Below are 24346 nucleotides of genomic sequence, written 5' to 3'. Positions count from 1 at the left end.
CCTGCACCCCCAGTTATCCACCACCCCCAGCCCGGAACCAGCCTGCGCCTTCCACCCTCCGACCCTGCACCCCCAGTTATCCACCACCCCCAGCCCGGAACCAGCCTGCGCCTTCCACCCTCCGACCCTGCACCCCCAGTTATCCACCACCCCCAGCCCGGAACCAGCCTGCGCCTTCCACCCTCCGACCCTGCACCCCCAGTTATCCACCACCCCCAGCCTGGAACCAGCCTGCACCTCCCCTCCCGAACCCTGCACCCCCAGTTATCCACCACCCCCAGCCCGGAACCAGCCTGCGCCTTCCACCCTCCGACCCTGCACCCCCAGTTATCCACCACCCCCAGCCCGGAACCAGCCTGCGCCTTCCCCTCCGACCCTGCACCCCCAGTTATCCACCACCCCCAGCCCGGAACCCGCCTGCGCCTTCCCCCCTCTGACCCTGCACCCCCAGTTATCCACCACCCCCAGCCCAGAACCAGCCTGCGCCTCCCCTCCCGGACCCTGCACCCCCAGTTATCCACCACCCCCAGCCCGGAACCCGCCTGCGCCTTCCACCCCCGGACCCTGCACCCCCAGTTATCCACCGCCCCCAGCCTAGAACCAGCCTGCACCTCCCCTCCCGGACCCTGCACCCCCAGTTATCCACCACCCCCAGCCCAGAACCAGCCTGCGCCTTCCACCCCCGGACCCTGCACCCCCAGTTACCCACCACCCGCAGCCCAGAACCAGCCTGCGCCTTCCACCCTCCGACCCTGCACCCCCAGTTATCCACCACCCCCAGCCCGGAACCCGCCTGCGCCTTCCCCCCTCTGACCCTGCACCCCCAGTTACCCACCACCCGCAGCCCAGAACCAGCCTGCGCCTTCCCCCCTCCGACCCTGCACCCCCAGTTATCCACCACCCCCAGCCCAGAACCAGCCTGCGCCTTCCCCCCTCCTACACTGCACCCCCAGTTATCCACCACCCCCAGCCCAGAACCCGCCTGCGCCTTCCCCCTTCCGACCCTGCACCCCCAGTTATCCACCGCCCCCAGCCTGGAACCAGCCTGCGCCTTCCACCCTCCGACCCTGCACCCCCAGTTATCCACCACCCCCAGCCCGGAACCCGCCTGCGCCTTCCCCCCTCTGACCCTGCACCCCCAGTTATCCACCACCCCCAGCCCAGAACCAGCCTGCGCCTCCCCTCCCGGACCCTGCACCCCCAGTTATCCACCACCCCCAGCCCGGAACCCGCCTGCGCCTTCCACCCCCGGACCCTGCACCCCCAGTTATCCACCGCCCCCAGCCTAGAACCAGCCTGCACCTCCCCTCCCGGACCCTGCACCCCCAGTTATCCACCACCCCCAGCCCAGAACCAGCCTGCGCCTTCCACCCCCGGACCCTGCACCCCCAGTTACCCACCACCCGCAGCCCAGAACCAGCCTGCACCTTCCCCCCTCCGACCCTGCACCCCCAGTTATCCACCACCCCCAGCCCAGAACCAGCCTGCGCCTTCCCCCCTCCTACACTGCACCCCCAGTTATCCACCACCCCCAGCCCAGAACCCGCCTGCGCCTTCCCCCTTCCGACCCTGCACCCCCAGTTATCCACCGCCCCCAGCCTGGAACCAGCCTGCGCCTTCCACCCTCCGACCCTGCACCCCCAGTTATCCACCACCCCCAGCCCGTAACCAGCCTGCGCCTTCCCCCTTCCGACCCTGCACCCCCAGTTATCCACCACCCCCAGCCCAGAACCAGCCTGCGCCTTCCACCCCCGGACCCTGCACCCCCAGTTATCCACCACCCCCAGCCTGGAACCAGCCTGCACCTCCCCTCCGGACTCTGCACCCCCAGTTATCAACCGCCCCCGGCCCAGAACCAGCCTGCGCCTTCCCCCCTCCGACCCTGTACCCCCAGTTACCCACCACCCCCAGCCTGGAACCAGCCTGCGCCTTCCCCCCTCCTACCCTGCACCCCCAGTTATCCACCGCCCCCAGCCTGGAACCAGCCTGCGCCTTCCCCCCTCCTACCCTGCACCCCCAGTTATCCACCACCCCCAGCCCAGAACCAGCCTGCGCCTTCCCCCTTCCGACCCTGCACCCCCAGTTATCCACCGCCCCCAGCCCAGAACCAGCCTGCGCCTTCCCCCCTCTGACCCTGCACCCCCAGTTATCCACCGCCCCCAGCCCAGAACCAGCCTGCGCCTTCCACCCTCCGACCCTGCACCCCCAGTTATCCACCACCCCCAGCCCGGAACCAGCCTGCGCCTTCCACCCTCTGACCCTGCACCCCCAGTTATCCACCACCCCCAGCCCAGAACCAGCCTGCGCCTCCCCTCCCGGACCCTGCACCCCCAGTTATCCACCGCCCCCAGCCTGGAACCAGCCTGCACCTCCCCTCATGGACTCTGCAGCCCCAGTTATCCACAGCCCCCAGCCTGGAACCAGCCTGCACCTCCCCTCACGGACTCTGCACCCCCAGTTATCCACTGCCCCCAGCCTGGAACCAGCCTGCACCTCCCCTCACGGACTCTGCAGCCCCAGTTATCCACAGCCCCCAGCCCAGAACCAGCCTGTGCCTTCCACCCCCGGACCCTACACCCCCAGTTATCCACCGCCCCCAGCCCGGAACCAGCCTGCGCCTTCCACCCTCCGACCCTGCACCCCCAGTTATCCACCACCCCCAGCCCGGAACCCGCCTGCACCTTCCCCCCTCTGACCCTGCACCCCCAGTTATCCACCACCCCCAGCCCAGAACCAGCCTGCGCCTCCCCTCCCGGACCCTGCACCCCCAGTTATCCACCACCCCCAGCCCGGAACCCGCCTGCGCCTTCCACCCCCGGACCCTGCACCCCCAGTTATCCACCGCCCCCAGCCTAGAACCAGCCTGCACCTCCCCTCCCGGACCCTGCACCCCCAGTTATCCACCACCCCCAGCCCAGAACCAGCCTGCGCCTTCCACCCCCGGACCCTGCACCCCCAGTTACCCACCACCCGCAGCCCAGAACCAGCCTGCACCTTCCCCCCTCCGACCCTGCACCCCCAGTTATCCACCACCCCCAGCCCAGAACCAGCCTGCGCCTTCCCCCCTCCTACACTGCACCCCCAGTTATCCACCACCCCCAGCCCAGAACCCGCCTGCGCCTTCCCCCTTCCGACCCTGCACCCCCAGTTATCCACCGCCCCCAGCCTGGAACCAGCCTGCGCCTTCCACCCTCCGACCCTGCACCCCCAGTTATCCACCACCCCCAGCCCGGAACCCGCCTGCGCCTTCCCCCCTCTGACCCTGCACCCCCAGTTATCCACCACCCCCAGCCCAGAACCAGCCTGCGCCTCCCCTCCCGGACCCTGCACCCCCAGTTATCCACCACCCCCAGCCCGGAACCCGCCTGCGCCTTCCACCCCCGGACCCTGCACCCCCAGTTATCCACCGCCCCCAGCCTAGAACCAGCCTGCACCTCCCCTCCCGGACCCTGCACCCCCAGTTATCCACCACCCCCAGCCCAGAACCAGCCTGCGCCTTCCACCCCCGGACCCTGCACCCCCAGTTACCCACCACCCGCAGCCCAGAACCAGCCTGCACCTTCCCCCCTCCGACCCTGCACCCCCAGTTATCCACCACCCCCAGCCCAGAACCAGCCTGCGCCTTCCCCCCTCCTACACTGCACCCCCAGTTATCCACCACCCCCAGCCCAGAACCCGCCTGCGCCTTCCCCCTTCCGACCCTGCACCCCCAGTTATCCACCGCCCCCAGCCTGGAACCAGCCTGCGCCTTCCACCCTCCGACCCTGCACCCCCAGTTATCCACCACCCCCAGCCCGGAACCAGCCTGCGCCTTCCCCCTTCCGACCCTGCACCCCCAGTTATCCACCACCCCCAGCCCAGAACCAGCCTGCGTCTTCCACCCCCGGACCCTGCACCCCCAGTTATCCACCACCCCCAGCCTGGAACCAGCCTGCACCTCCCCTCCGGACTCTGCACCCCCAGTTATCAACCGCCCCCAGCCCAGAACCAGCCTGCGCCTTCCCCCCTCCGACCCTGCACCCCCAGTTATCCACCACCCCCAGCCCGGAACCAGCCTGCGCCTTCCACCCTCTGACCCTGCACCCCCAGTTACCCACCACCCCCAGCCTGGAACCAGCCTGCGCCTTCCCCCCTCCTACCCTGCACCCCCAGTTATCCACCGCCCCCAGCCTGGAACCAGCCTGCGCCTTCCCCCCTCCTACCCTGCACCCCCAGTTATCCACCACCCCCAGCCCAGAACCAGCCTGCGCCTTCCCCCTTCCGACCCTGCACCCCCAGTTATCCACCGCCCCCAGCCCAGAACCAGCCTGCGCCTTCCCCCCTCTGACCCTGCACCCCCAGTTATCCACCGCCCCCAGCCCAGAACCAGCCTGCGCCTTCCACCCTCCGACCCTGCACCCCCAGTTATCCACCACCCCCAGCCCGGAACCAGCCTGCGCCTTCCACCCTCTGACCCTGCACCCCCAGTTATCCACCACCCCCAGCCCAGAACCAGCCTGCGCCTCCCCTCCCGGACCCTGCACCCCCAGTTATCCACCGCCCCCAGCCTGGAACCAGCCTGCACCTCCCCTCATGGACTCTGCAGCCCCAGTTATCCACAGCCCCCAGCCTGGAACCAGCCTGCACCTCCCCTCACGGACTCTGCACCCCCAGTTATCCACTGCCCCCAGCCTGGAACCAGCCTGCACCTCCCCTCACGGACTCTGCAGCCCCAGTTATCCACAGCCCCCAGCCCAGAACCAGCCTGTGCCTTCCACCCCCGGACCCTACACCCCCAGTTATCCACCGCCCCCAGCCCAGAACCAGCCTGCATCTCCCCTCCCGGACTCTGCACCCCCAGTTATCCACCGCCCCCAGCCCAGAACCGGCCTGCACCTCCCACCCCCAGACCCTGGATCCCCAGTTATCCACCACCCCCAGCCTAGAACCAGCCTGCGCCTCCTCCCACCTGGACCCTGCACCCCCAGTTATCCACCACCCCCAGCCTAGAACCAACCTGTGCCTCCTCCCACCCAGACACTGCACCCCCAGTTGTCCACCGCCCCCAGCCTGGAACCAGCCTGCGCCTTCCGCCCCGTGGACCCTGCACCCCCAGTTATCCACCGCCCCCAGCCCGGAACCGGCCTGCGCCTCCTACCACCCGGACCCTGCACTCCCAGTTATCAACCCAGCCCAGAACCGGCCTGTGCCTCCCCCCGCCGACCCTGCACCCCCCAATTATTTCCCCCCAGCCCAGAACCAGCTGGCCCATGGCAGGAGGGGTGAGCTTTGTCCCAGGACAGTGGCTTTGCTGAGAGGGTTTAGGCAGCGGCTGGCTGACGGGGCGAGGGGGAGGAAGGCATTCAGCTGAGGCACGTGGAAGTGCCAGCGTGACTGAGCAGGACGCCGTGATGGGCAAGGTCCCAGGGGATTTGGAACGTAACTTGGGTGATCGAAAACTGGAATAAACACAGAGAGCCCAATCCTGAACTCGTGTGAATCAGCATCGCTCTGCTGGACTCAACGGCACCATGGTGATTTGCACTAGCTGAGGATTGGGCCCCCAGCAGGTGGGGGGCTGTGGCGATTTTTTCAGGAGGATAACATGGGAGGTTCCCAAAAGCAGCCCCACCCGCGGGCGCAGGGGCGCTTGGCAGGGGCCCTGGCGTGCATAGCCCAGTGAGGCCCCTGCTGGGGCCCCTTTGCCAGGAGGAACACATGGTGGGGGGATTTCCCGCAGACTGGCTGCCCCAGGGCTTGGGGCCGCACAGCCTGGGAGAATAGAGCCCCTGCCGCCTGCTGCCCATGTGGGTGTTCCACCCCCCCGCCCACCCTGCTGGGGCAGCCGCCTCCCCAGCAGCCAGCCTGGAAAGCACCGACTTGCTTCACCGTGGCTGCTCAGCTGGTCCCTGGCCGACAGCTGGGTCTTTCCTGAATGGCCCTGGACCAGCAGTCCCCAGGAGCTGAGCACTTGGGCAGCTGCCCAGGGAGACTCAGATGCGGCCCGGCTCGTTAGCGGCGTGCCCAGCAGCTGGCAGCCAGCAGCCTGGGATTCCACGGGTGGTGCACGCCCGCACACGCGTTGGGGATTAGCAAAATTTATTGCACCCAGAGATGGAAAAACCGAGCGGGACCCATGCCCTGGCCCCCGCTGCAGCCTGCCTTTCCCTCCTAGGCCCAGGGTCTCATGCATTCTGGGGGGCCTGATTCCTGAGCTAGTCCAGCTCCCTGAGGAGGAGCGATTGCTAAGCTGATTTTAACACCCTCCGTGTCCACAGGGGGAGCAGCAAGGTGCTTCCTCTGCCAGCGCTAGTGCCAGGGGGCCATTCGCCGGCTCCTTGCCTCGCACACTGGCACCAGACTTACAGCCTGGCACTTGTGCAGGGACCTGGCCCGGCCCAGCCTTGCAGGGCTTCTGCTCCCGGGTTAAAACAGTCCTGCGAAAGACGCCCGATGGAACAGGAGACGCAGGTGGCAGCAGCAGCAGTGCCAATGACTGGCGCAGCCGAGAGCCACCTAGCCCAGGGGTGTAGCTCCCTGTGTCTGGTGCCCCTCTGGCCGGCCCTCCGACACCTGGGGAGCACGAGTGAGGCAGCAGGAGGAGAAGGGAATAGGCGGAGAGGCAGTAGGCCTGGCTGCAGCCTAGCACAGGGCGTGGCTCCGGTTCTCGCCGGAAAGGCCCTGGGCCTGGGGGTTTCTGATGCTCCCCACCGCGAGAGCACAGCCAGGGCGTGGGGACAGCTGCGCCGTGGCTGGTGTCAGGGAAGGATGGGGGCTGTGTGCCTCCTGGGGTGAGCGCTCTGCTTCTGCACGGCCGCGCTGAGGGGGACGTGGGGGAAAGCGGGTGAGGCTCCCCTTCTGGGGAGACACAAGGGAGAAATCTAGGGCAAACCCACCCTGGGCCCGCTCAAGCTCCTGTACGACAGTGCAGCCATGCTGAAGGGCTGGCTCCGGGCACCAGTCGCTCGGCCATGGCTAGGCTAGACGCACAGAGCACCCAGTGCCTGCACCTCCAGGGGGCAGCCCTCCCTGGGGTTCAGGGAGAGTCCGCAGGGACGTGGGGCTCCCCACGTCTGTACAGGCCTGGGCAGGAGGTGTGCGTCCCCACAGGAGGGTGCTTACGCACCGCCCCGTGGGCTGCGGAGAGCCCCACCGTGGGCGCAAACGCAGCGCCTGGCTCCTTCCAGTGCCGGGAGCGTGCTGGCGGCTCTGGAGCCGGCTTTGTGCCCTGCAGTGGAGGCCGAGAGCGGCCGGCTGGGCGAGGGGGTGGGCTGAAGGGCGGAGGTGAGGTCTTGGCGCCCCACATGTCTGCCGCAGGCACGCGGAGATGCAGAGAAACGGCCCACGTCAAGGAAGTGACACAAGGCGAAAGGCCGGGTGAGAGCAGCACCGTAGAGCCGCACGCCCAACCAGCCGATAACGGAGAGCGGCACCGGCAATGCCTGCTCCGTCCCAGCCAGGCACCTGGTTAAGTGCCTCCTCGCTCAGGGGTAGCCTCAGCGTGTCCCTCTCCGGCCAGGAGTGCCCGGCTCCAGCTGCGGCTGTGAGAGCACTGTTCTAAAGCATCCCGCCCGCCGGGCCGCCCTGCCTCAGCGCCAGGTGGAGACCTGGGAGGGAGGAGTCTTTCCCAGGCTGGGTGAAGAATTTCGTTTAGGCCTGGAGCAGCTGTGGGTGGTGGAGTCCTTGGACGCTGAGCTTCCCAAGGCCATCACACAGCCAAGGAGCCGGGAGGCCTGGCTGCGATTAAACAAACTCCACGGCCGGCTGATAGCCAGGCTGGGAAGGCAGCAGGGACGCAAGGCACAGTGGGGCTGACCCTCTCTTTGCTGCATCCACTCCACTGCCCGGCTTTGCAGGTGCGCTGCCGAAAGCCAGCAGCCTGTGCTGTGCCGGAGACGGGGCCTCACGCTCCCTCCCCTCGGGCCTTAGGCGCTGCCGGGCAGAGCAGAACGAAGCTGCTGGGGGAAGGGGCCCGGGACTGCCTGGGGCCAGGAGCCGATTTTTGTGCAGCAGCAGGGCAGGGCTGGCGCTCAGGCTGAGCCAGGATGGGAACCGGGCCTCATCGCCAACTGTGCAACACCCCACAGCCATACCAGCATCTTTCCCAGCCTGTGTGCTGGCGTGTTGCACAGGTACGGTTAGTGCCGGGACTGGCGCCAGGAGGGCGCTCCCCGTGGGGGAGGTTAGGCCGCTGGGTAAGACGACAGGGAGCAAGGCAGTGCAGAGCCCACAGCGAGACCGCCTCCGCGTCCCAGCCGAGGGCTGCAGCGTCCCGCAGCTCTGCCGGGCCAGGGCTGTGTGATGTGTGACATCCCCTGCCCTGAGCAGCGATGGCGGGGCCCTGGCTCGGGGGCCAGGAACGAAAGGCGTACACGGAGCTCTCCCCTGCTGAGCCCATGGGGCTAGACCCCAGGACAGTGTGCCTCTCGCTGGACGCGCCACTGTGCTCCATCACCAGCGCTACAGCTCTCTGGGCTGTGTGCCTCTGCGGCACCCGTTGGCGCCGGGCCCCCAGCCCTTCCGCGGGGTTATGGGCCTGACAAGCGGGCAGAGAAAGCAGCTCGCAGGTCGGTTCAATGTTAAACAGCCAGAGCCCAGGCCCATGGCGAAACCCAGTGCCGGCTTGCCACTGAGTGGGCTCTGGCCTGCAGGGCCAGGGACGAGATGTGCCCTTCCCTGCTTGGGTTTCTTCAACAGCTCTAACGCCAGCTGTGAGCAACGGGAGCACCTGAAGGCGGCCCCCTCGCCCCGGAGCCTGGCCAGCCTCTGGGCTGTGCTCTGCCCTGCGCTTTCCCTCTTCCTGCCAGAGGCTCCCAAGCTGCCGGCTGGCCTGTGTGCCAGGAGCTGGCGCCCCCAGACGCCGAATCGCGCCGGGTGGCTTGTGCTTGTCCCTCTCTGCCTCCCTCTTGTGGCCTTGGGAGAAAGCAGCCGGGGCAGCGCCAAGGCCTGCAGAGGGGCAGGATCAGCTGGTGCAGGGACCCGGCTGCAGCCAGGGAGGGGCTGAGGCAGCTGGCAGCCCCTCCCTTGCTCAGAGGAGACGGGGGAGAAACTGACGAGTCCCAGGCCCCGGCTTCTCCAGCGTGCGGGATGAACCTCTCCAGGGCGGCCCCAGTGCACAGGGTGGAGGCTGCTGGGGAGTGCTGGCTGCAGAGGGCACCGGGTGAGAAGCCTGGCCGGTGCCCACTGCACCTCAGCTGGCCGAGGGCACCAGGGAGGCTCTGGCTGCAGCTCCTGGGCTCTGCCCGGGGCCAGCCGAGGGGCCAGCCACTGTTGGCTCCTGCCTGCCCCCTTAGCATGTCCCCTCCGAGGCAGGGGTAACTCTCCTCCCACACCCTGAGTCCGGGGAGCCTCGGGCCGGCCTGGCCGTGGTGTCTGTGCAGCACCGTGCCCCCCCGCCCACTCCGGGTGAACAGATCGGCTAAGGGTCTGGGCTGCCCTGGCAGCCACTGACCTCCACTGCCCCCTGTGATGGGGTTCAGGGGTCCCCCTGCACTGCACCCCGTCCGCTGGCAGGAGTGACTGTCACTCAGCAGGTACAACAGGAGGTTTCTTAGGCAACAGATGCCCAGTTTCTCACAGAAGCATCAGTACAGCAGTCAGAGACAGTCCTTCCAACCCGTCCTGGGGAGAGGCGCCCGAGGGGTGCCCCTCTGGGGTGTAGCTTCCCCACTCCTCAGGCTGGCTCCTTCCAGCTCCCTCTCCCCCCAGCCTCTCACTGCCGCCCCCGATTCAAAAACCAGCTCGGCTCCTCCCTCCTCTTTGTTCAGGGCAGAGGTGTTACCTGCCAGCCCAGGTTATAGCCCCAGGGTCATCCTTAGCCGCTGGGAGCTGCTCTGCTTGTCTCCCACATCCAGCCTGAGTCTCACACACGCACTCCCCCCACTCCATCACACTCCCACACCACCAGCTCCCAGCCAGGCCAGGCCAGGCCATTCCCCCAGGTGTGGGGGGCAGAGCCACTCGCCGGGCTGGGGGGGCGGATGGGGGCAGGGCCAGTCGCCGGGCTGGGGAGGGGATGGGGCAGGGCCAGTCGCCGGGCTGGGGGGGGCAGATGGGGGCAGGGCCAGTCGCAGGGCTGGGGGGGTGGAAGGGGGCAGGGCCAGTCGCCGGGCTGGGGGGGCGGATGGGGGCAGGGCCAGTCGCCGGGCTGGGGGGGCGGAAGGGGGCAGGGCCAGTCGCAGGGCTGGGGGGGCGGATGGGGGCAGGGCCAGTCGCCGGGCTGGTGGGGGCGGATGGGGGCAGGGCCAGTCGCAGGGCTGGTGGGGGCGGATGGGGGCAGGGCCAGTCGCAGGGCTGGGGGGGCGGAAGGGGGCAGGGCCAGTCGCCGGGTGGGGGGGCGGATGGGGGCAGGGCCAGTCGCCGGGTGGGGGGGCGGATGGGGGCAGGGCCAGTCGCAGGGCTGGGGGGGCAGAAGGGGGCAGGGCCAGTCGCCAGGCGGGGGAGTGGACAGGGGGACCAGGCTGGAGGAAGCTGCAGCACACACATCCCATATGCCAGCTTAGCAGCGGACTTTGCCCATCTGCAGGGCGGTGCGGGTGTGGGGCAGGCGCCCTGTGCTCCAGTCAGTCGGTGGGGAGCTGCCAGTGGGGCTGGGAGACACGGCCAGCGCCATGCACTGCTCCATGCTCTGCCTCCTCGTCCTGCTCGGGCAGGTAGGGACCCCCCCGGAGGTGCAAGTGAGGGCAAAGCAAGGCAGTGTGCTGGCACTGGGCAGGGACACCTGGGTCCTGGGACAGGCTGGGGCGCCCGGGCCGCGGGGGGGGCAGAGCCCAGGCCATGGGGCGCAGGCAGGTTTGGAAGGTGGGCAGTGCCCGGGCTGGGCGGGGCAGAGCCCGGGCCATGGGGCGCAGGCAGGTTTGGAAGGTGGGCAGTGCCTGGCCTGGGGGGGGGCAGAGCCCAGGCCATGGGGCGCAGGCAGGTTTGGAAAGTGGGCAGTGCCTGGCCTGGGGGGGGGGGCAGAGCCCAGGCCATGGGGCGCAGGCAGGTTTGGAAGGTGGGCAGTGCCTGGCCTGTGGGGGGCAGAGCCCAGGCCATGGGGCGCAGGCAGGTTTGGAAGGTGGGCAGTGCCCGGGCCAGGGGGGCAGAGCCCAGGCCATGGGGTGCAGGCAGGTTTGGAAGGTGGGCAGTGCCCGGGCCGGGGGGGTGCAGAGCCCAGGTTTGATGGGGTTCAGGGATCCCCCTGCACTGCACCCCGTCCGCTGGCAGGAGTGACTCTCACTCAGCAGGTACAACAGCAGGTTTATTAGGCAACAGATGCCCAGTTTCTTACAGAAGCGTCAGTGCAGCAGCCAGAGACAGTCCTTCCAACCCGTCCTGGGGAGAAGACCCCAAGGGGTGCCCCTCTGGGGTGTAGCTTCCCCCTCCTCAGGCTGGCTGCCTTCCAGCTCCTCTTTCCCCAGCTTCCTAACTGCCGCCCCCGATTCAAAACCCAGCTCAGCTCCTCCCTGCTCTTTGTCCAGGGCAGAGGTGTTACCCGCCAGTTGTAGCCCCAGGGTCATCCTTAGCCACTGGGAGCTGCTGCTTGCCTCAGACACCCAGCCTGACTCACACATGCACTCCCCCCACTCCGTCACCAGGCCATGGGCCGCAGGCAGGTTTGGAAGGTGGGCAGCGCCCGTGGCCCGGGGTGCGTGAGGCTCCGTGGTGCAGTGAGAAAGAGGAGCAGAGATTGGCAGGGCGGGGGCTCAAGGCCTGGGGGCTGCTTGTGCCCTTTCTGCACCCGCTCTGTCCAGGGTCAGGTGCTCTGCAAGAGGCTTGTCCTGGCCCCTGGGTGCCTTCCTGGGGGCTGCGAAGGGGCCGGAGCAGGCGCAGGCCAGGGAGGCAGTGGGGGTCGGAGCTGCCCCTCACACACTGGTGGCGGGGGCCCCCCAGCCCTTGTGACAATTGGCTGAGGGGTACGGAGGTGCGTAACCTGCAGATGCTCTCGGCCAGACAGTCCACGTAACATACCAGGGCTACCGGTGCAATCTGCTGGGTATGTCCGGCCCGTCCTTGGGCGCAGGCTGTTGTGTGCCAAGGGAGACGCCAGCCTATACGTTGGCTTTGCTGTGTCCGTCTGTCTGGCTCGCCAGGCAAGGGTCCACCGTGTTCCCCGCCTCCACCAGCCCCCCTGCACTGAGTCAGCCCCAGCCCCGGATGAAGCCTGCCTGCACTGAACCAGCCCCTCCCCCACAAAGCGCAGGCTCCAGCCTGACCCCCCAACAGAGCTCCCTCCTCCCCCCAGCACCGTGCCAGCCCCAGCCCCTCCCCCACCCAGTGCAGGGCCAGGCCCAGCCCCCCCAGCACAGCACCACCCCCGACCAGCGCAGGGCCCATCCCACACACGTGGGATGTGAATTACAGTTTGTGTGTGGGTCTGCCCCCCGCCCCAGTCGCTCTGGCAGGCAGAGCTGTGGCTGGGTGTGCAGTTGGCCTGAGGAGGGTTGTTAGCGATACTGCAGGTGCACTACGGCTGAGCACGCACGCGACGAGCCTGTGTCCTGGCACTGGCTCCAGACAGCCATGTGACCATGACCCTGCTATTTTCCCATGGAGATGGAGGGAGCCAAACAAAGGAGCCCCACGCTGGGGGCACGGCCAGGCAAGGCTTTCGGCTGCCTGTCGAACCTGCCCGCACCCTCCACGGGATACAAAGAACTTTGGAGGCGCTGCAGACCCACGTCAGGAACCCACCCACTCAGATTTGAGGCTTTCACCGGGGATCAGAGCAGCTGAGCAGGGTCAGAACTTGGCCGTAACAGGCGTTGGAGCAGATCAGAAGGTGCTGAGCCGCATTTCTTCATTTTAATTTAGTCACTTTGATCTGGCTGTTTTCACTTACCACCACTTTTAAGTCAGGCATGGACAACCCCAATCAGGACTGGGCCCTCCTGCCCCTCAGTGAGCCACAGCAGCCCCTGGCCTGCTGGGTACCACCTCTGGCCCCCCTTCTCCACATGCCTCTCAGGCACTGGGGCATTGGCACCCTGCACTCACTGGCTCCTCCCCTACCTCCCAGCACTTCCAGAGTGTGCCAATCATCTGATTCATGTGCTGTCCCTGTGTCACAGCGTGGGGGTCCCCAGGCCCTGCTCCCCCGCAGGCAGAGGCAACTCTTGCTCAGCAGGAGAACAGGAGGCGATGGGCGACAGGGACACAGCGTAGAACAGACTTGTCAGCACAGGAACCAGAAGCTGTCAGTATAATCCAGCCGGGGGAGAGGGGCCCAGAGGGGTCCCCGAGCCGGGCCCTGGTCCCCTTCCTCCCTCTCCAGCCAGCCCAGACTGCCCCACTCACCAGCCCAGGTCCAATTCCAACCAGCCAGGCCCCTCCTCCGCCTCTGTCCTGTGTCCCGGGGAAGAAAGGGGTCACCTGGTTGCCTGGGTTACAAAGAGCTGGGGGCCCATTGCCTGCGTGTGAGACGCCATCACACCGCAACTCCTTCCACCACTGTGCAGCAGTGCTGTGCCTGGGGAAACTGAGGCACCCGCCTGGTGTTACTACAGGACAGCAGGAAACACATGCAGCCCTGCCAGGGGGATAAAATCCTCCCACCTCCATGTGGTGACACCTCACTCCTCGCCCTTCCTCTTACAGCTGGAACCCCACCAATCACCATCCTTAGCTTGCCCACTCTGTCAATCAGGCTGATCTGGAGCATAGCCGCTGGGGACTGTCTCAGGGCCTGACATCCCATTGACCTCTTCCCTTCTTGGGGTACTGGTGCTAGCCAAACACCCTCTGTTCAACCAAGGGGCCAACGGTGCCCTTGTACGTAGGTGCATGGCAGCCGGTTACCCGCAAACATGCAGAACAGGGTAGGGACACTAACCGGCATTCCCACCCACTGGGGCTGGCCCCAGCAGCAGGAGATAGAGAGGCTAGAGCCCTGCACTAGCTCTAGCACCCCAAATAGGGATTCCCACGTCTGCATCTAAGATCTCTGGTCCGGGCAAACACCCTGCAGCTGCCACAACCACCTTTCAGCAGCAGGCTCCAGGGCCAGCACCAATCCCTGGGCAGCAGGTAGGACTCACCTCCTCCTCCTCCTCCTCCAGCTGTTTGAAGTTCCCAGTGGCTCCCAGTTTCTCTTCCTGACAGCTGTCTCTAACCCTGCAGGACTTTCTCCCATGCACGGAGGCAGATGGGCTGTGGAGCCGGCAGAAGAGGGACTCGGTCATCCCTCCAATCAACTTACCTGAGAATGAGAGGGGACCCTACCCCAAGCTGGTGGCTCAGGTATGGAGAGGCCTTGGGGGTGTGCTGGCCCGACCCGGCTGCCAGGTACCAGGTGTAAGGGGAGCTGGGGAATTCATACTGCCAAGCTGCCAATGGCGCCGTGTATAATATTATGCAAATTGTCTAGGATGTTAATTTACATGAGCTCACATAATTTGCATACCAGTAAAAACTGCACCTTTAGCCAATCGTGGCGAGATGGCGAAGGCATCTGCCCTCCCTACAGCTCCGGTGCAAGATGCATCCGCTGGGTCTCCGCCAGGGTGGCTGCAAGACAAGCACCTGCTTCTGCCCACGTGCTAACTTGCTGACCTGCCTCACCCTCAGCTGGGGGCTGGAGGGGGTTTGGCTGGTAACTCTCAACATCCCCCCCTCAGGCTGGGTGCAGACCTTGCTGGCCCTGTGCAACTCAGATGCTATGCGCCAGTGGCCTCTGGTGCCCCCGCTCAGCCGGTGTCTGATTGCAGCAGGCTGGTGCAGACCCGCGTGAGATGCTGGTGCTCTGTGGGCTGGGGATTGGGGGAGGGGCAGGAGGAGACCTTTGAGTGGGGACTTGGGAAGAAGTGAGGTGAGCAATGAGCAGCCTTGATGGCAACAGGTGCTTGTGAGAGACGGGGAGGGGAGTCCTCACTGGCCTGGCCGGGGCCCTGGATCCCCTCGCTAACCCACCTGTTACAGCCCTTGTGACTATGTGCCAGGCCCAGCTGGGGCAGGCAAGTTCTCTGCCCTTCCAGTCACCTGCCCCAGTCCAGCCCAGCCCAGTGGGGCATTGGTAACAGCTGGCAGCCATGGCAAGAACCGAGGCCTGGACCTGTCTGCGCAGCACTGGCCGCGGCTGGACTCCAGCCCCTTGTGTCTAATGCTGTGACTGGCATCTCCCCGCACAGGACTCCCCCACCGGCGCCGGGGCGGAGGTGCTGGTCTTCCCCGAGTCTCACCCTGGCCGGAAGAGGCAGAAGAGGGACTGGGTCATCCCCCCAATCAACTGCCCTGAGAACGAGAGGGGGCCCTTCCCCAAGCCGCTGGTGCAGGTAGGAGGGTTGGTGCGGTGGGCGGAGGGGGCTCTTTGGGGCGCCGGCAGTGGGGGCGTGGCTGGGGGAGGCACGGGGGATGCTGGGAGCTGGGCAGCAGCCTTTGTCTGGAAGAGCTCTTGGGATCTGACATACTGGCCCCCCAGCCTGCTCGCGCTGTACCACGCATCCAGCTGGCCAAGGAGCTCTTTCATCACCTGGACCCTGGGCACTAGCACCAGCCCCAGGGCAGCCTCCATCTGCCCCGGCCGGCTCCTCCCTCATGAACAGCTGCCCCCCCAAGACCCAGGACCTGCCTTCCAGGCCTGGCGAATGGGGGTGCATGCTGGGCAGGAGCCTGAACTTAGGGGCCATTTTTTCGGGGCCAGGGGGATGCTGGGGAGACGGGGAGGGGAGCCCAGACTGGCATAGCCAGGGCCCCGGATCCCCTCGCTAACCTGCCTGTCCTCCGGCACCAGATCAAATCCAACAAGGACCGAGAGACCAAGATTTTCTACAGCATCACAGGGCAGGGCGCAGACGAGCCCCCCGTGGGCGTCTTCACCATCGAAAGGGAGACGGGGTGGCTGAAGGTGACGAAGCCGCTGGACAGAGAGGACATTAGCAGCTACGCTGTGAGTCCCCGGCTGCCGTGGGTGGAGCAGGGCCACGTTCTCCGGGCTGATGGCCCCTGGCGCTTGCAGGTGGCTGGACGGGGCCAGAGGCTGCAGTGAACTGGGGCTCACTCCACTTCTTGCACTGCAGGGTCCAGAGCACAGCTGCCCTCGCCTCCCCCATCGCCGCCTCTCCCTGAGGCCTGGCTGAGTGATGCCCGAGAGGCAGGTGCCGACCCCAGCTCTGGCCAGCCCTGGTCACTTGGCCATGTCAGCACGTGGCCCTGCGGCCTGGCTCTTTCCCCAGGGTGCTGAGTGCTGCAGCGCCACTCAGGGGTCCAGCACCTGTGAGAATGGGCCTTGTGCACATTGACAGCCCAGCACCTGCTCACTGCCTGAGCAGGGCCCTGCTGCTTCGAGACACGCCCAGCGTGGGCCCCCCTCTCCGAAAGCCTGGCCGGCATGTGGGGACGGGCTGTGGGTCTCAGCTGGGCAGAGCAGGGCTGGCGGGTGGCCCAGCAGGGAGGAGAACCTGTAAAGCCGCAGGGTGGGACTGGCCTCTCGCCGGTAGCAGGACACCCCTGTCCATGGGCCAGCCGGCGACTGTCCCTCAAACGCCAAGGGGAGCCGGAGGAGCCCCTGAAGGCGGCTGTCTGGAGCCTGGGCTCAGGCTGATTTCCCCTGTGCTGAGCATGTTCCTGGGGCCTGGTCAGCCAGCAGCCAGCACGGTGGAATTGAAGACAGGTCCCATCTGGCAAAGCCAGCCAGCCTGGGGCTCCTGTTCTGCACATGCCACGTGACCGCTGCTTTGGGAGCTGGGACTGGGCCTGGTGGGTGCTGCTGGCTGCCCAGGGCTAGACAGCTGCAGGCCTCACATGGGCTCACCGGCTGCGCTGGCTTTGCAGATCTTTTCCCACGCTGTGTCTGCAAACGGGCAGCTGATGGAGGAACCCATGGAGATCATCATCACTGTGAGCGACCAGAACGACAACCGGCCGCAGTTCACCCAGGAGGTCTTCACGGGCTCCGTAGAGGAAGGAGCAAAGCCAGGTGCGTGAGCAGAGGTGCTGGTCATGGGACGTGGCTCGGAGCGTCCCTCCAAGGAGAGAGCCCCGGGCTGCTGTAGGGCTGGACTGATTTTGCTCCAAAGAATGTAAAGCCCCGAATAACCCTAATGGGGCTAAAATCTGTGAGCATGGAGCAGATGCACCTTGTCCCCGGAGTGCTGCTATTGTGGTGGGTTGGGCTTGGAGCAGGCTCTGCCTCCCCTTCCATCCCAGCTGTCACTTACACCTCATCCTGCAGTAGCATCAGCCTCCTAGGGTTGAGCCTGTGGGGTGACCAGGTTGTAACATGCCAGGGATTCTGGGCACAGCTGAGAAAACCAAACCAGGGTATCTTTCCTTAAAACCAGACCACTTACAGCCCAGGCTGGGATTTCCTTCTCCTTAAGGCAAACCAAGCCGGCCACCAAAGTCCCTCTGCCAGGACCCCTGGCCAGCCAGAAGCCACAGAAGCAAACCCGCAGATTCTCCAGCTCAGGGGTCAGGAGCCTGTGCCTCCGGAGCCGCATGTGGCTCTTTAATGAGCCACTTGTGGCTCTTTAATGAGCCACTTGTGGCTCTGGGTGCTGCTGCTGCTGAGTCCCCTTGCATCACTCTGCACTGCCCCCGCTGACTAATGGAACTCAGTTCAATTGGTTTAACAGCCGGCGTTAAACTAGTTCAGTCTAGTTCCATTATTTCATTGTGTCCGGGCAGGGAGCTGCCAGCACTGCGTGTGGGGGAAGTGAGCGGTGTGGGGGGGACAAGTCTGCCCCTGCAGGAGCTGCTCAGCCACGCTGAGGAGGAAGAGGTGAGAAGAGGCCTCCTGTGATCGCAGCTTCCCACCCTGCGGGGCCAGCGCCTCCTTCCGGGCAGCACGGTGCCCCCCCCAGCTCCTGCTCGCTCTGCAGCTGCTGCCAGAGCATGGAGCTGCATCTGGCAGTGCAAAGTCAGCTCCCTCAGGACCTGGCCCAGCTCCCTACTCAGGCCTGGGACCCAGTGAGCCCAGCACTGGTGCCACTGGGTGGGGAGCAGCTGGAAAAGTTGCAGGCACTTTGGGGCCTGAGAGGTTTAGGGGGACCCAGAGCACGTCGGGTGGGAGAGCAGAGGGTGGGCAAGTGAGACCCGGGTTCAGTGGGCAGGTTGGGGCAGGGTGGTTGAGGCAGGTTAAACCTGGGGATGGGAGGGCAATTTGGTGCTGATAGGGGTTAAGCCTGGGGATAGGGAGGTGAGATGGGGGCGTAAAGCCTGCAGATGGGGGTAACAACTTTGCAACTGATACAAATAATTTTAAGAACAAATAATTGTTCTCAAAAGAGGGGTAAAAAAAGTACACTTGGAAGTTCTTTGAGGCTCATCTCGCATTCACATGCACTGCTATTGCTGAAGTGGTGAGTTTGTAACTGAATTTGGAAAATGGCTCTTCTCACTATTTTGGTTGCAGACCCCCCTGTTCTACCTGTTTCAACTGCCCAGACCAGCAGCCCCCTTTTACTTGGGTGAGAGATTATTAAAACCTGTATCACCAGCGCCATACGGACTCTTCTGGGCCCGAAGGCTACAGCCACCTCCCCAGTCAATAGATACTTAGATCTTACCCAAAACAGCAGCTGGGCCAAGCCTTTAGCATCTACAATCTAAAGGGTTATTAAGAAAGAAAGAAAGAAAGAAAGAAAGAAAGAAAGAACAGGGTGAGACACATGGTTGAAGTGGTACATTACATGCATCAGTTACAGCTATTGCTGCAGCCAGCGATGTTCTAAGCTGGTTTCTTGAATTTCACTGAGAACACAGCCAATGAGGGGTGGGACACCCCGGGTCACATAGGCTTAGTCTCTGGAGACTGGAGAACTGGAACCAAGATGGTCACTGTCAGGGCCATCTCGTAGCTTTTCATGTGGCGGGAAGAAGTCTTTTCTACTTCCCATGGGCCACCGAGTCACTGGAGACGCTGGGCCATTGTGGGAAACCGCCACTGGTCGCTGGTTTCGCCAGCGTGTCCCCGTCTGTTTACGTAGCAGGTGGAATGGAAGTCTGGGCATCTGCGCTCAATCCCATTGCTCAGCCCAGGTCACCTGAGCAGCGGGCAGCTGTGGCGCTCTGCCATTGGCTGCATCTCAGATGACAAATTCCAAATGCCTGAGGTGTGTGTTTGACAGCTGAGCCTTTGCCGAGTGCATCATTCTGGCGGGGGTGGTGGCCACACCTCCCATTGCGAGCCCTTGGCACTCAAACATAGCTACTACGGCTGGAGAGCCATGTGATGGGGTTCTGGGGTCCCCCAAGCTCTGCACCCTGTCCGCAGGCAGGAGAGTCTCTCACTTAGCAGCAGAACAGCGGGTTTATTAGCCGACAGGACACAGCATCGTACAGAGGAGTCAGTGCAGCAGGCAGAGATAGCCAGTCCAATCCATGTTGGGGAGAGGAGGCCCCGAGGGGCCCCCAGAGCCGGGGCCTTGCCCCCTTCTTTGTCTCTCTCTCCCTCAGCCCAGACTCACTGCTTCCAACTCCCAGTTCCAATTCAAACCCCTCAGGCTCCACCTCCTCCTTTGTCTGCAGTACAAAGGTGTTACCTGGTTGTCAGGGTTACCCTCAGCAGGAGCCCCACACCCTCTGTGAGCCACACACACACACACAGGTATCCCCCACTCCATCACAAGCCAATACCTACAACGTCACATACCAGCACGGCACAGGCACGCAAGCAGCATCAGCGGCTTCAGGGCATCACCAGCTTTCATTAGCCTCCTCACTTAGCCCACCTGGCACAAGATTTGGTGCCAAATACATACGACGTCACAGAAATAGCTTCCACAGGCACCTTAAAAATCCAGCCATGTCACCAGGTACCTTCCCAGAAGGCTCTGGGGCTGGCGGGGAGCAGGCGCACAGAGCACTTACCAGCGATGGGGGCAGTAGGAGAACTGGAAGAGAATAGGGGAGCTGATTTGGTAACTACATGTGGCTGCAGATTGTGCCGTCTGCTTAGCCGTGAGTCGCTCCCAGGGCTTTGTCTTCCTCTCTTGCGATGGCTCCGGACTGGCCCTGCCCCGAGGTGCTTACGCTCTTATTCCCTCTCTTTGGTGGCTGCGAGGAAGAGCTGGTGGACGTTAGGGATGGGACACGCCTCCTGGTGGGGTTAGTCACCTTCCTCCCCCTTGGCAGGCCAGGGCGGGATTGTTCCCAGCAGTACGTTCTGGAGAATCGTCTCCGTCTAACTTTGTCCTGGAACTAGACAGACAGTGTTGCTGTAAACTGGCCCCCAGGCACCCCCGTGATGCAGGTGACGGCCACGGACGCAGACGACAGCGTGAACACCTTCAACGGGGTCATTGCGTTCTCCATCCTGCAGCAGATACCTGAAGAGCCTCATAAGCAGATGTTCACCATCAACTCTGATAACGGCATCATCAGCGTGATCGCACCTGGGCTGGACCGAGAGGTGAGCGCCTGCAGCGCCCGGTCAGAGGCACCTCCGCGTGTGACGCTCACCAGAGGGCAGACGGCCCTTGGATCAGCCGTGTGATCTCTGCTGAGACGCACTGGGAGCGTCCGGCACCGTCCGTGTCACCTCCAGGTGTCTGGCAAACTTCCGCTGGCTGTTCTCCGTAGCGCCTGGGCCACGCTAGCGCACCCCTGCCCGGCCCGCCTGGGGCTGAGCGAGTTGTGCCTGGCGGGGATGCAGCGCAGGGCTCAATGGGCATCTCTGCGGTGCTAGAGCCGAGCCCCGGGGGGAGGCCTGCTCGTGGGGACGCGGTCAGTTAATTCTGCTCACGCGAACGCATCGAACCTCAGCCCCCGGGGAGACGCTGCTGTGCAGCCAGCGCCCAGCAGGGGAGGCTGCACCGGGAACTCTGCTGGGCAGAGACTGTGACCTGGGGACATGACCAGTCCCCAAGCCCTGGCTGTGTGTTCCCCTATGGCACCTACCCCCAGCAGCGCCCTGGGGCTGTAATGGACGGGCAGTCCTAGTGGGGTGAGGAATGGGCTAGGGGAAAGCTAGAGCCCAGTCCCATGCTGCTGGGGAAAGACCCTGCTCCCAGCCAGCGTGACTCTCTCTTTCCCAGACCGTCCCCCAGTACAGGCTGGTAGTGCAGGCTGCGGATCTGCAGGGGGAGGGCTACACCACCACGGCCACTGCTGTCATCAAGGTGCAGGTGAGACCACGGCCGGACTGGGGGGATTGCCTCTGAGGGTGGGGCTGGCAGCTGCCCCTACGCTCTCCCAGCCTCCGGGGACCATTAAAGCCACACCCGGGCCCAGCTAGCCAGCCTGCCACAGGCTGCCCAGAGGAGCCACTCCGCCACAGCCACTCTCAAACCCTGCACTATCCAAGTGCTGGTGGCGGTGAGGCTGAGCCTTTCCCCCAAGGACCCAGACTCAAAGGAACGCTTGGGACAAATGAAAAGACCTAGGGCTGGCCGGGTCACAGGTTTCAGACAAGGGAACGGGACGGGGACACCGAGCAGGGAACCCTGGACGGTGCCCACTGCTCCTCGAAGCTGGGTAAGGAGCCAGTGGACGCCACCCAGAGAACTCTGCCCGGGCGCATGAGATGAGGGAGGACCGGAAGGAGGCCCCCCAGTCGCAGAGTGCCCCTCACCCAGCGCCCTGCTCCTGGTGTGATAGAGCGCGGCTTTGCCCAGGGCTAGGAGGCGGCAGTCGAGGAGGTCTCGTGGCTTTGTGGGGCCACGGATAGGGTGCGCGAAGAGGACCAGGTGTGGGGAGAAGTGCAGCCAGGACCTCACTAAGTGATTCTGGGGGAGCTGGAACAGGGGCTGCAGCCTGGCGCTTTCAAGGTAGGCGTGCGCCAGGTTTTCCCTCACACCGCAGAAAGAGCAGGCTTCAGGGAACCGGGCCAGGCACACGCCCATGCTCACAGCTCCAAGCAGGAGCCAGCAGCTCATGTCTCCAGTGGGCCTTGGGCTCAAGGTGGAATACAGGCTGGCCCCCCAGAGCGCCTCAGCCTCCCTAGCTGGCAGATCAGTCCCGCCCTGACATCCAGTGGAGGGACTGAGGGTGAGGATGGCTGGGTGGGCAGAGGCACGGTTCCATTGCCCATGCTGCCTCACGGGGGTCGGCAGAACCCACCCCGGCGCGCCATAGCAACACGGCCCTGCAGCGAAGTGCAGTGCAGGCTGCGGGCTGTTTGCCAGTGCCGGGAGGGAGAAGCCTTGGGGCCCACTGCGCCCCAGAGCTTGCCCGGGGTGAGGGGCACTGCCGCAGCGCGGGGGGAGCCAGGTGAGGAAGGGCCCCACCTGTCTCATTACCCCATGGTGCAGGGCACAGGCACAGCTGTGAGCAGCAACCTGACCGCCCATGTGCTGAACAGCCTGACGGGCCAGCCAGCAGCAGGCCTGGCCACGCGCCTCTCCCACCTCGAAGGCCCCGAGCTGCAGTGGCTGGAGCTGATGAAGAGGTAGGTGTGCTGAGGCAGACGGGCTGCCCTAGCAGGGGGCCACCCCATGACCCCCAGGGCAGCAGCTTCGGGCAAGCAGAGGAAAGTGGCCTCACTCCCGTCACACCTGACTGAGCCCAGCTCACAGGTGAATACCGCACCCCACCTTCCCAGGGTGGGCCCCGTTGCTGGCCTGGCACAGGCTGCCCGGAGTGCCTGCTGCGAGCTCCCTGCAGCCGGGTACCTGGCCCAGAGCTGCGCCCACGGGCTAGCAGCAGCCCCGCGCCCAGTCGTGTCTAGGGGGGGAAGGTGGGTCTGCCTGGGCAGACCTGGCTCTCGCACTGGGCCCTGCAGGGGAAGTGACAGGGGTACTAGCACAGACCCAGCCAATGTGTATCCATATCCCAGGGCACCCCCGGCTTGGTTTCACAAGTCCCTTCCCCTTTGATGAGCTGGGGGGATTACTCCTTTCTGCTCACTGGCCTGGAAGCTGCCTCTCTGCTCAGCTGAACCCCCACTAACCTGGCATCACAGGGGCGCACTAGAGTGGGGCAAAGGCACCCCCTTGGTTCAGCCTCTGGGGGTGCAAATCAGGCCAGAGACGACCCAGCAGGGTTTACTCTCCCACTCAGCTCCCATGTAATGTCCGTATCGCAGGAGGTGCCCAGAGCCGCTGAGGGTGGCGTCCCTGCCTGCTCCAGCCCTGGGCGCTCTCTCCTGCCGTGACTCTTCTCCGGGCCCTGCCTTCTGCTCCCTGCTCTGCTCACAGGGACAGCAGTCCTGCCAACCGCTGGCACAGCTCAGCTGGTCCCTGAGGCTGGCTCCCCGCAGGGAGACTCCAGGCTGGCAAGGAGGGAGCTGTAGCAACTCTACTTTGAAATGCTGCTTTTGCTTTCAGCTCTACCGACAAGGATGGGCGCTGCCCGCTGTTCCTGGCTGCGGCGCAGGCTGGCACATACAAGCTGCACTTTGACACTGGGGCTTACTGGAAGCACCTGGGGTACACCAGCTTCTACCCCTATGTGGAGGTACATCTACTTACAGGGAGTGTGCCAGGGCCAAACCCTCCTGGAGTGAGGAGCCAGGCCTGGACTGAGGGACCCACAAGGCTGTGAGCTCGGGCCCCAGGTTGCTGTGTGAGCGCCTCTCCAGTCTCACCCTGCGCCGGGGGAATTGCTAGAGATGCTACAAGGGCACTGCTACAGGTCAACTCTGTCTCGCGGCCTAGTAGGACAGCGGCTGCCAGCAGGGAGCAGAACCAGGCCCTGCCTTCCTGCTCCCCACCCATGGCCTTTGCCATGTGCGAGGGAGCAGGGTTCAGTGCCGCACAGTGGCACTTTGCACGGCTCGTCTGCCGCTTGTGCCCGTCCTGCTCAGGCTCTGTGCGAAAGGCTCACGTTTCCGCCCACCCTGGCGCTGCTCCCGTCCTCCCTGCAGGCACGCAGCCAGGTGCAGCTCCCCGGAGCCGGCACACGCCTTGTCACGCACAGCGTATGTCTCTCTCATCTCTGACAGGTTGTCTTCACCCTCACGGAACAAAGCCAAACGCAGCGCATCCCCCTGCTCATCAGCCCCTTCGCCTACACCACCTACCGGGAGAGCTAGGCCACCACAGGCCTGGCCCAGCCACACATGCGCCCGTTGCTCCAGAGCTGGGCCGGAAGACGTGATACAAGGCAGGGCTCGAGGAATGACATTAAAGGGCTCTTCCAACGGCACTTCCTTGGCCCGACGCACTCTGTAGGTGGCTCAGTGGATGCAAGTGGCAGCTGCAGGAAAGGCAGCATGGCTGGGCCACTCAGGGGTCCCTGCTGGTGAACGCAGGCCAGCCAGAGGGCGCATCCCTCCTCAGCATCTGCGGGAAATCAGGGCAGGCCTCTGGGCTCCTGCCCCTGGCCAGGGCAGGGCAGGACAGGGCCTAGCTGGGAGGCCTGTGCTTGCAGGACTGGCTGGGAACAGGGTGCATGTGGACGCAGTGGGCATGGGCCTGGGGCGGTGACACTCCTGCTTACAGTGCTTGGTACACAGGGGTCAGCTAGCAGCTCGGCTGGGCTCTGAGCGCTCCTCCTAGACAGAGCCCTGCCC

At 65.0% G+C, this 24346-nt stretch overlaps 1 protein-coding gene across 1 annotated transcript; it reads left to right on the top strand.

Moving 5' to 3' along the window:
* The first annotated feature begins 10470 nt into the window (after positions 1-10470).
* Positions 10471-23979, top strand: LOC142020808 (cadherin-1-like). Its single transcript, XM_075009017.1, has 10 exons — positions 10471-10631; positions 14077-14196; positions 15084-15227; positions 15686-15841; positions 16726-16870; positions 20130-20305; positions 20931-21020; positions 22146-22282; positions 23160-23289; positions 23777-23979. Exons 1-10 carry the CDS (start codon positions 10590-10592, stop codon positions 23864-23866), a joined length of 1230 nt encoding a protein of 409 aa, XP_074865118.1. The 5' UTR covers positions 10471-10589; the 3' UTR covers positions 23867-23979.
* Positions 23980-24346: the final 367 nt, after the last annotated feature.

This window comes from Carettochelys insculpta, chromosome 14, assembly GCF_033958435.1.
Source record: "Carettochelys insculpta isolate YL-2023 chromosome 14, ASM3395843v1, whole genome shotgun sequence".
Classification (NCBI taxonomy): Eukaryota; Metazoa; Chordata; order Testudines; family Carettochelyidae; genus Carettochelys; species Carettochelys insculpta.
This window is presented reverse-complemented; position numbering and strand designations above follow the sequence as displayed.

Coding starts and splice junctions, on each gene's coding strand:
- LOC142020808 (XM_075009017.1), top strand. CDS start 10,590: ATGCACTGCTCCATGCTCTGCCTCCTCGTCCTGCTCGGGCAG. Junction 16,871..20,129: donor AGAGGAAGGAGCAAAGCCAG/GTGCGTGAGCAG, acceptor ACTGGCCCCCAG/GCACCCCCGTGATGCAGGTG. Junction 21,021..22,145: donor CTGCTGTCATCAAGGTGCAG/GTGAGACCACGG, acceptor CCCATGGTGCAG/GGCACAGGCACAGCTGTGAG.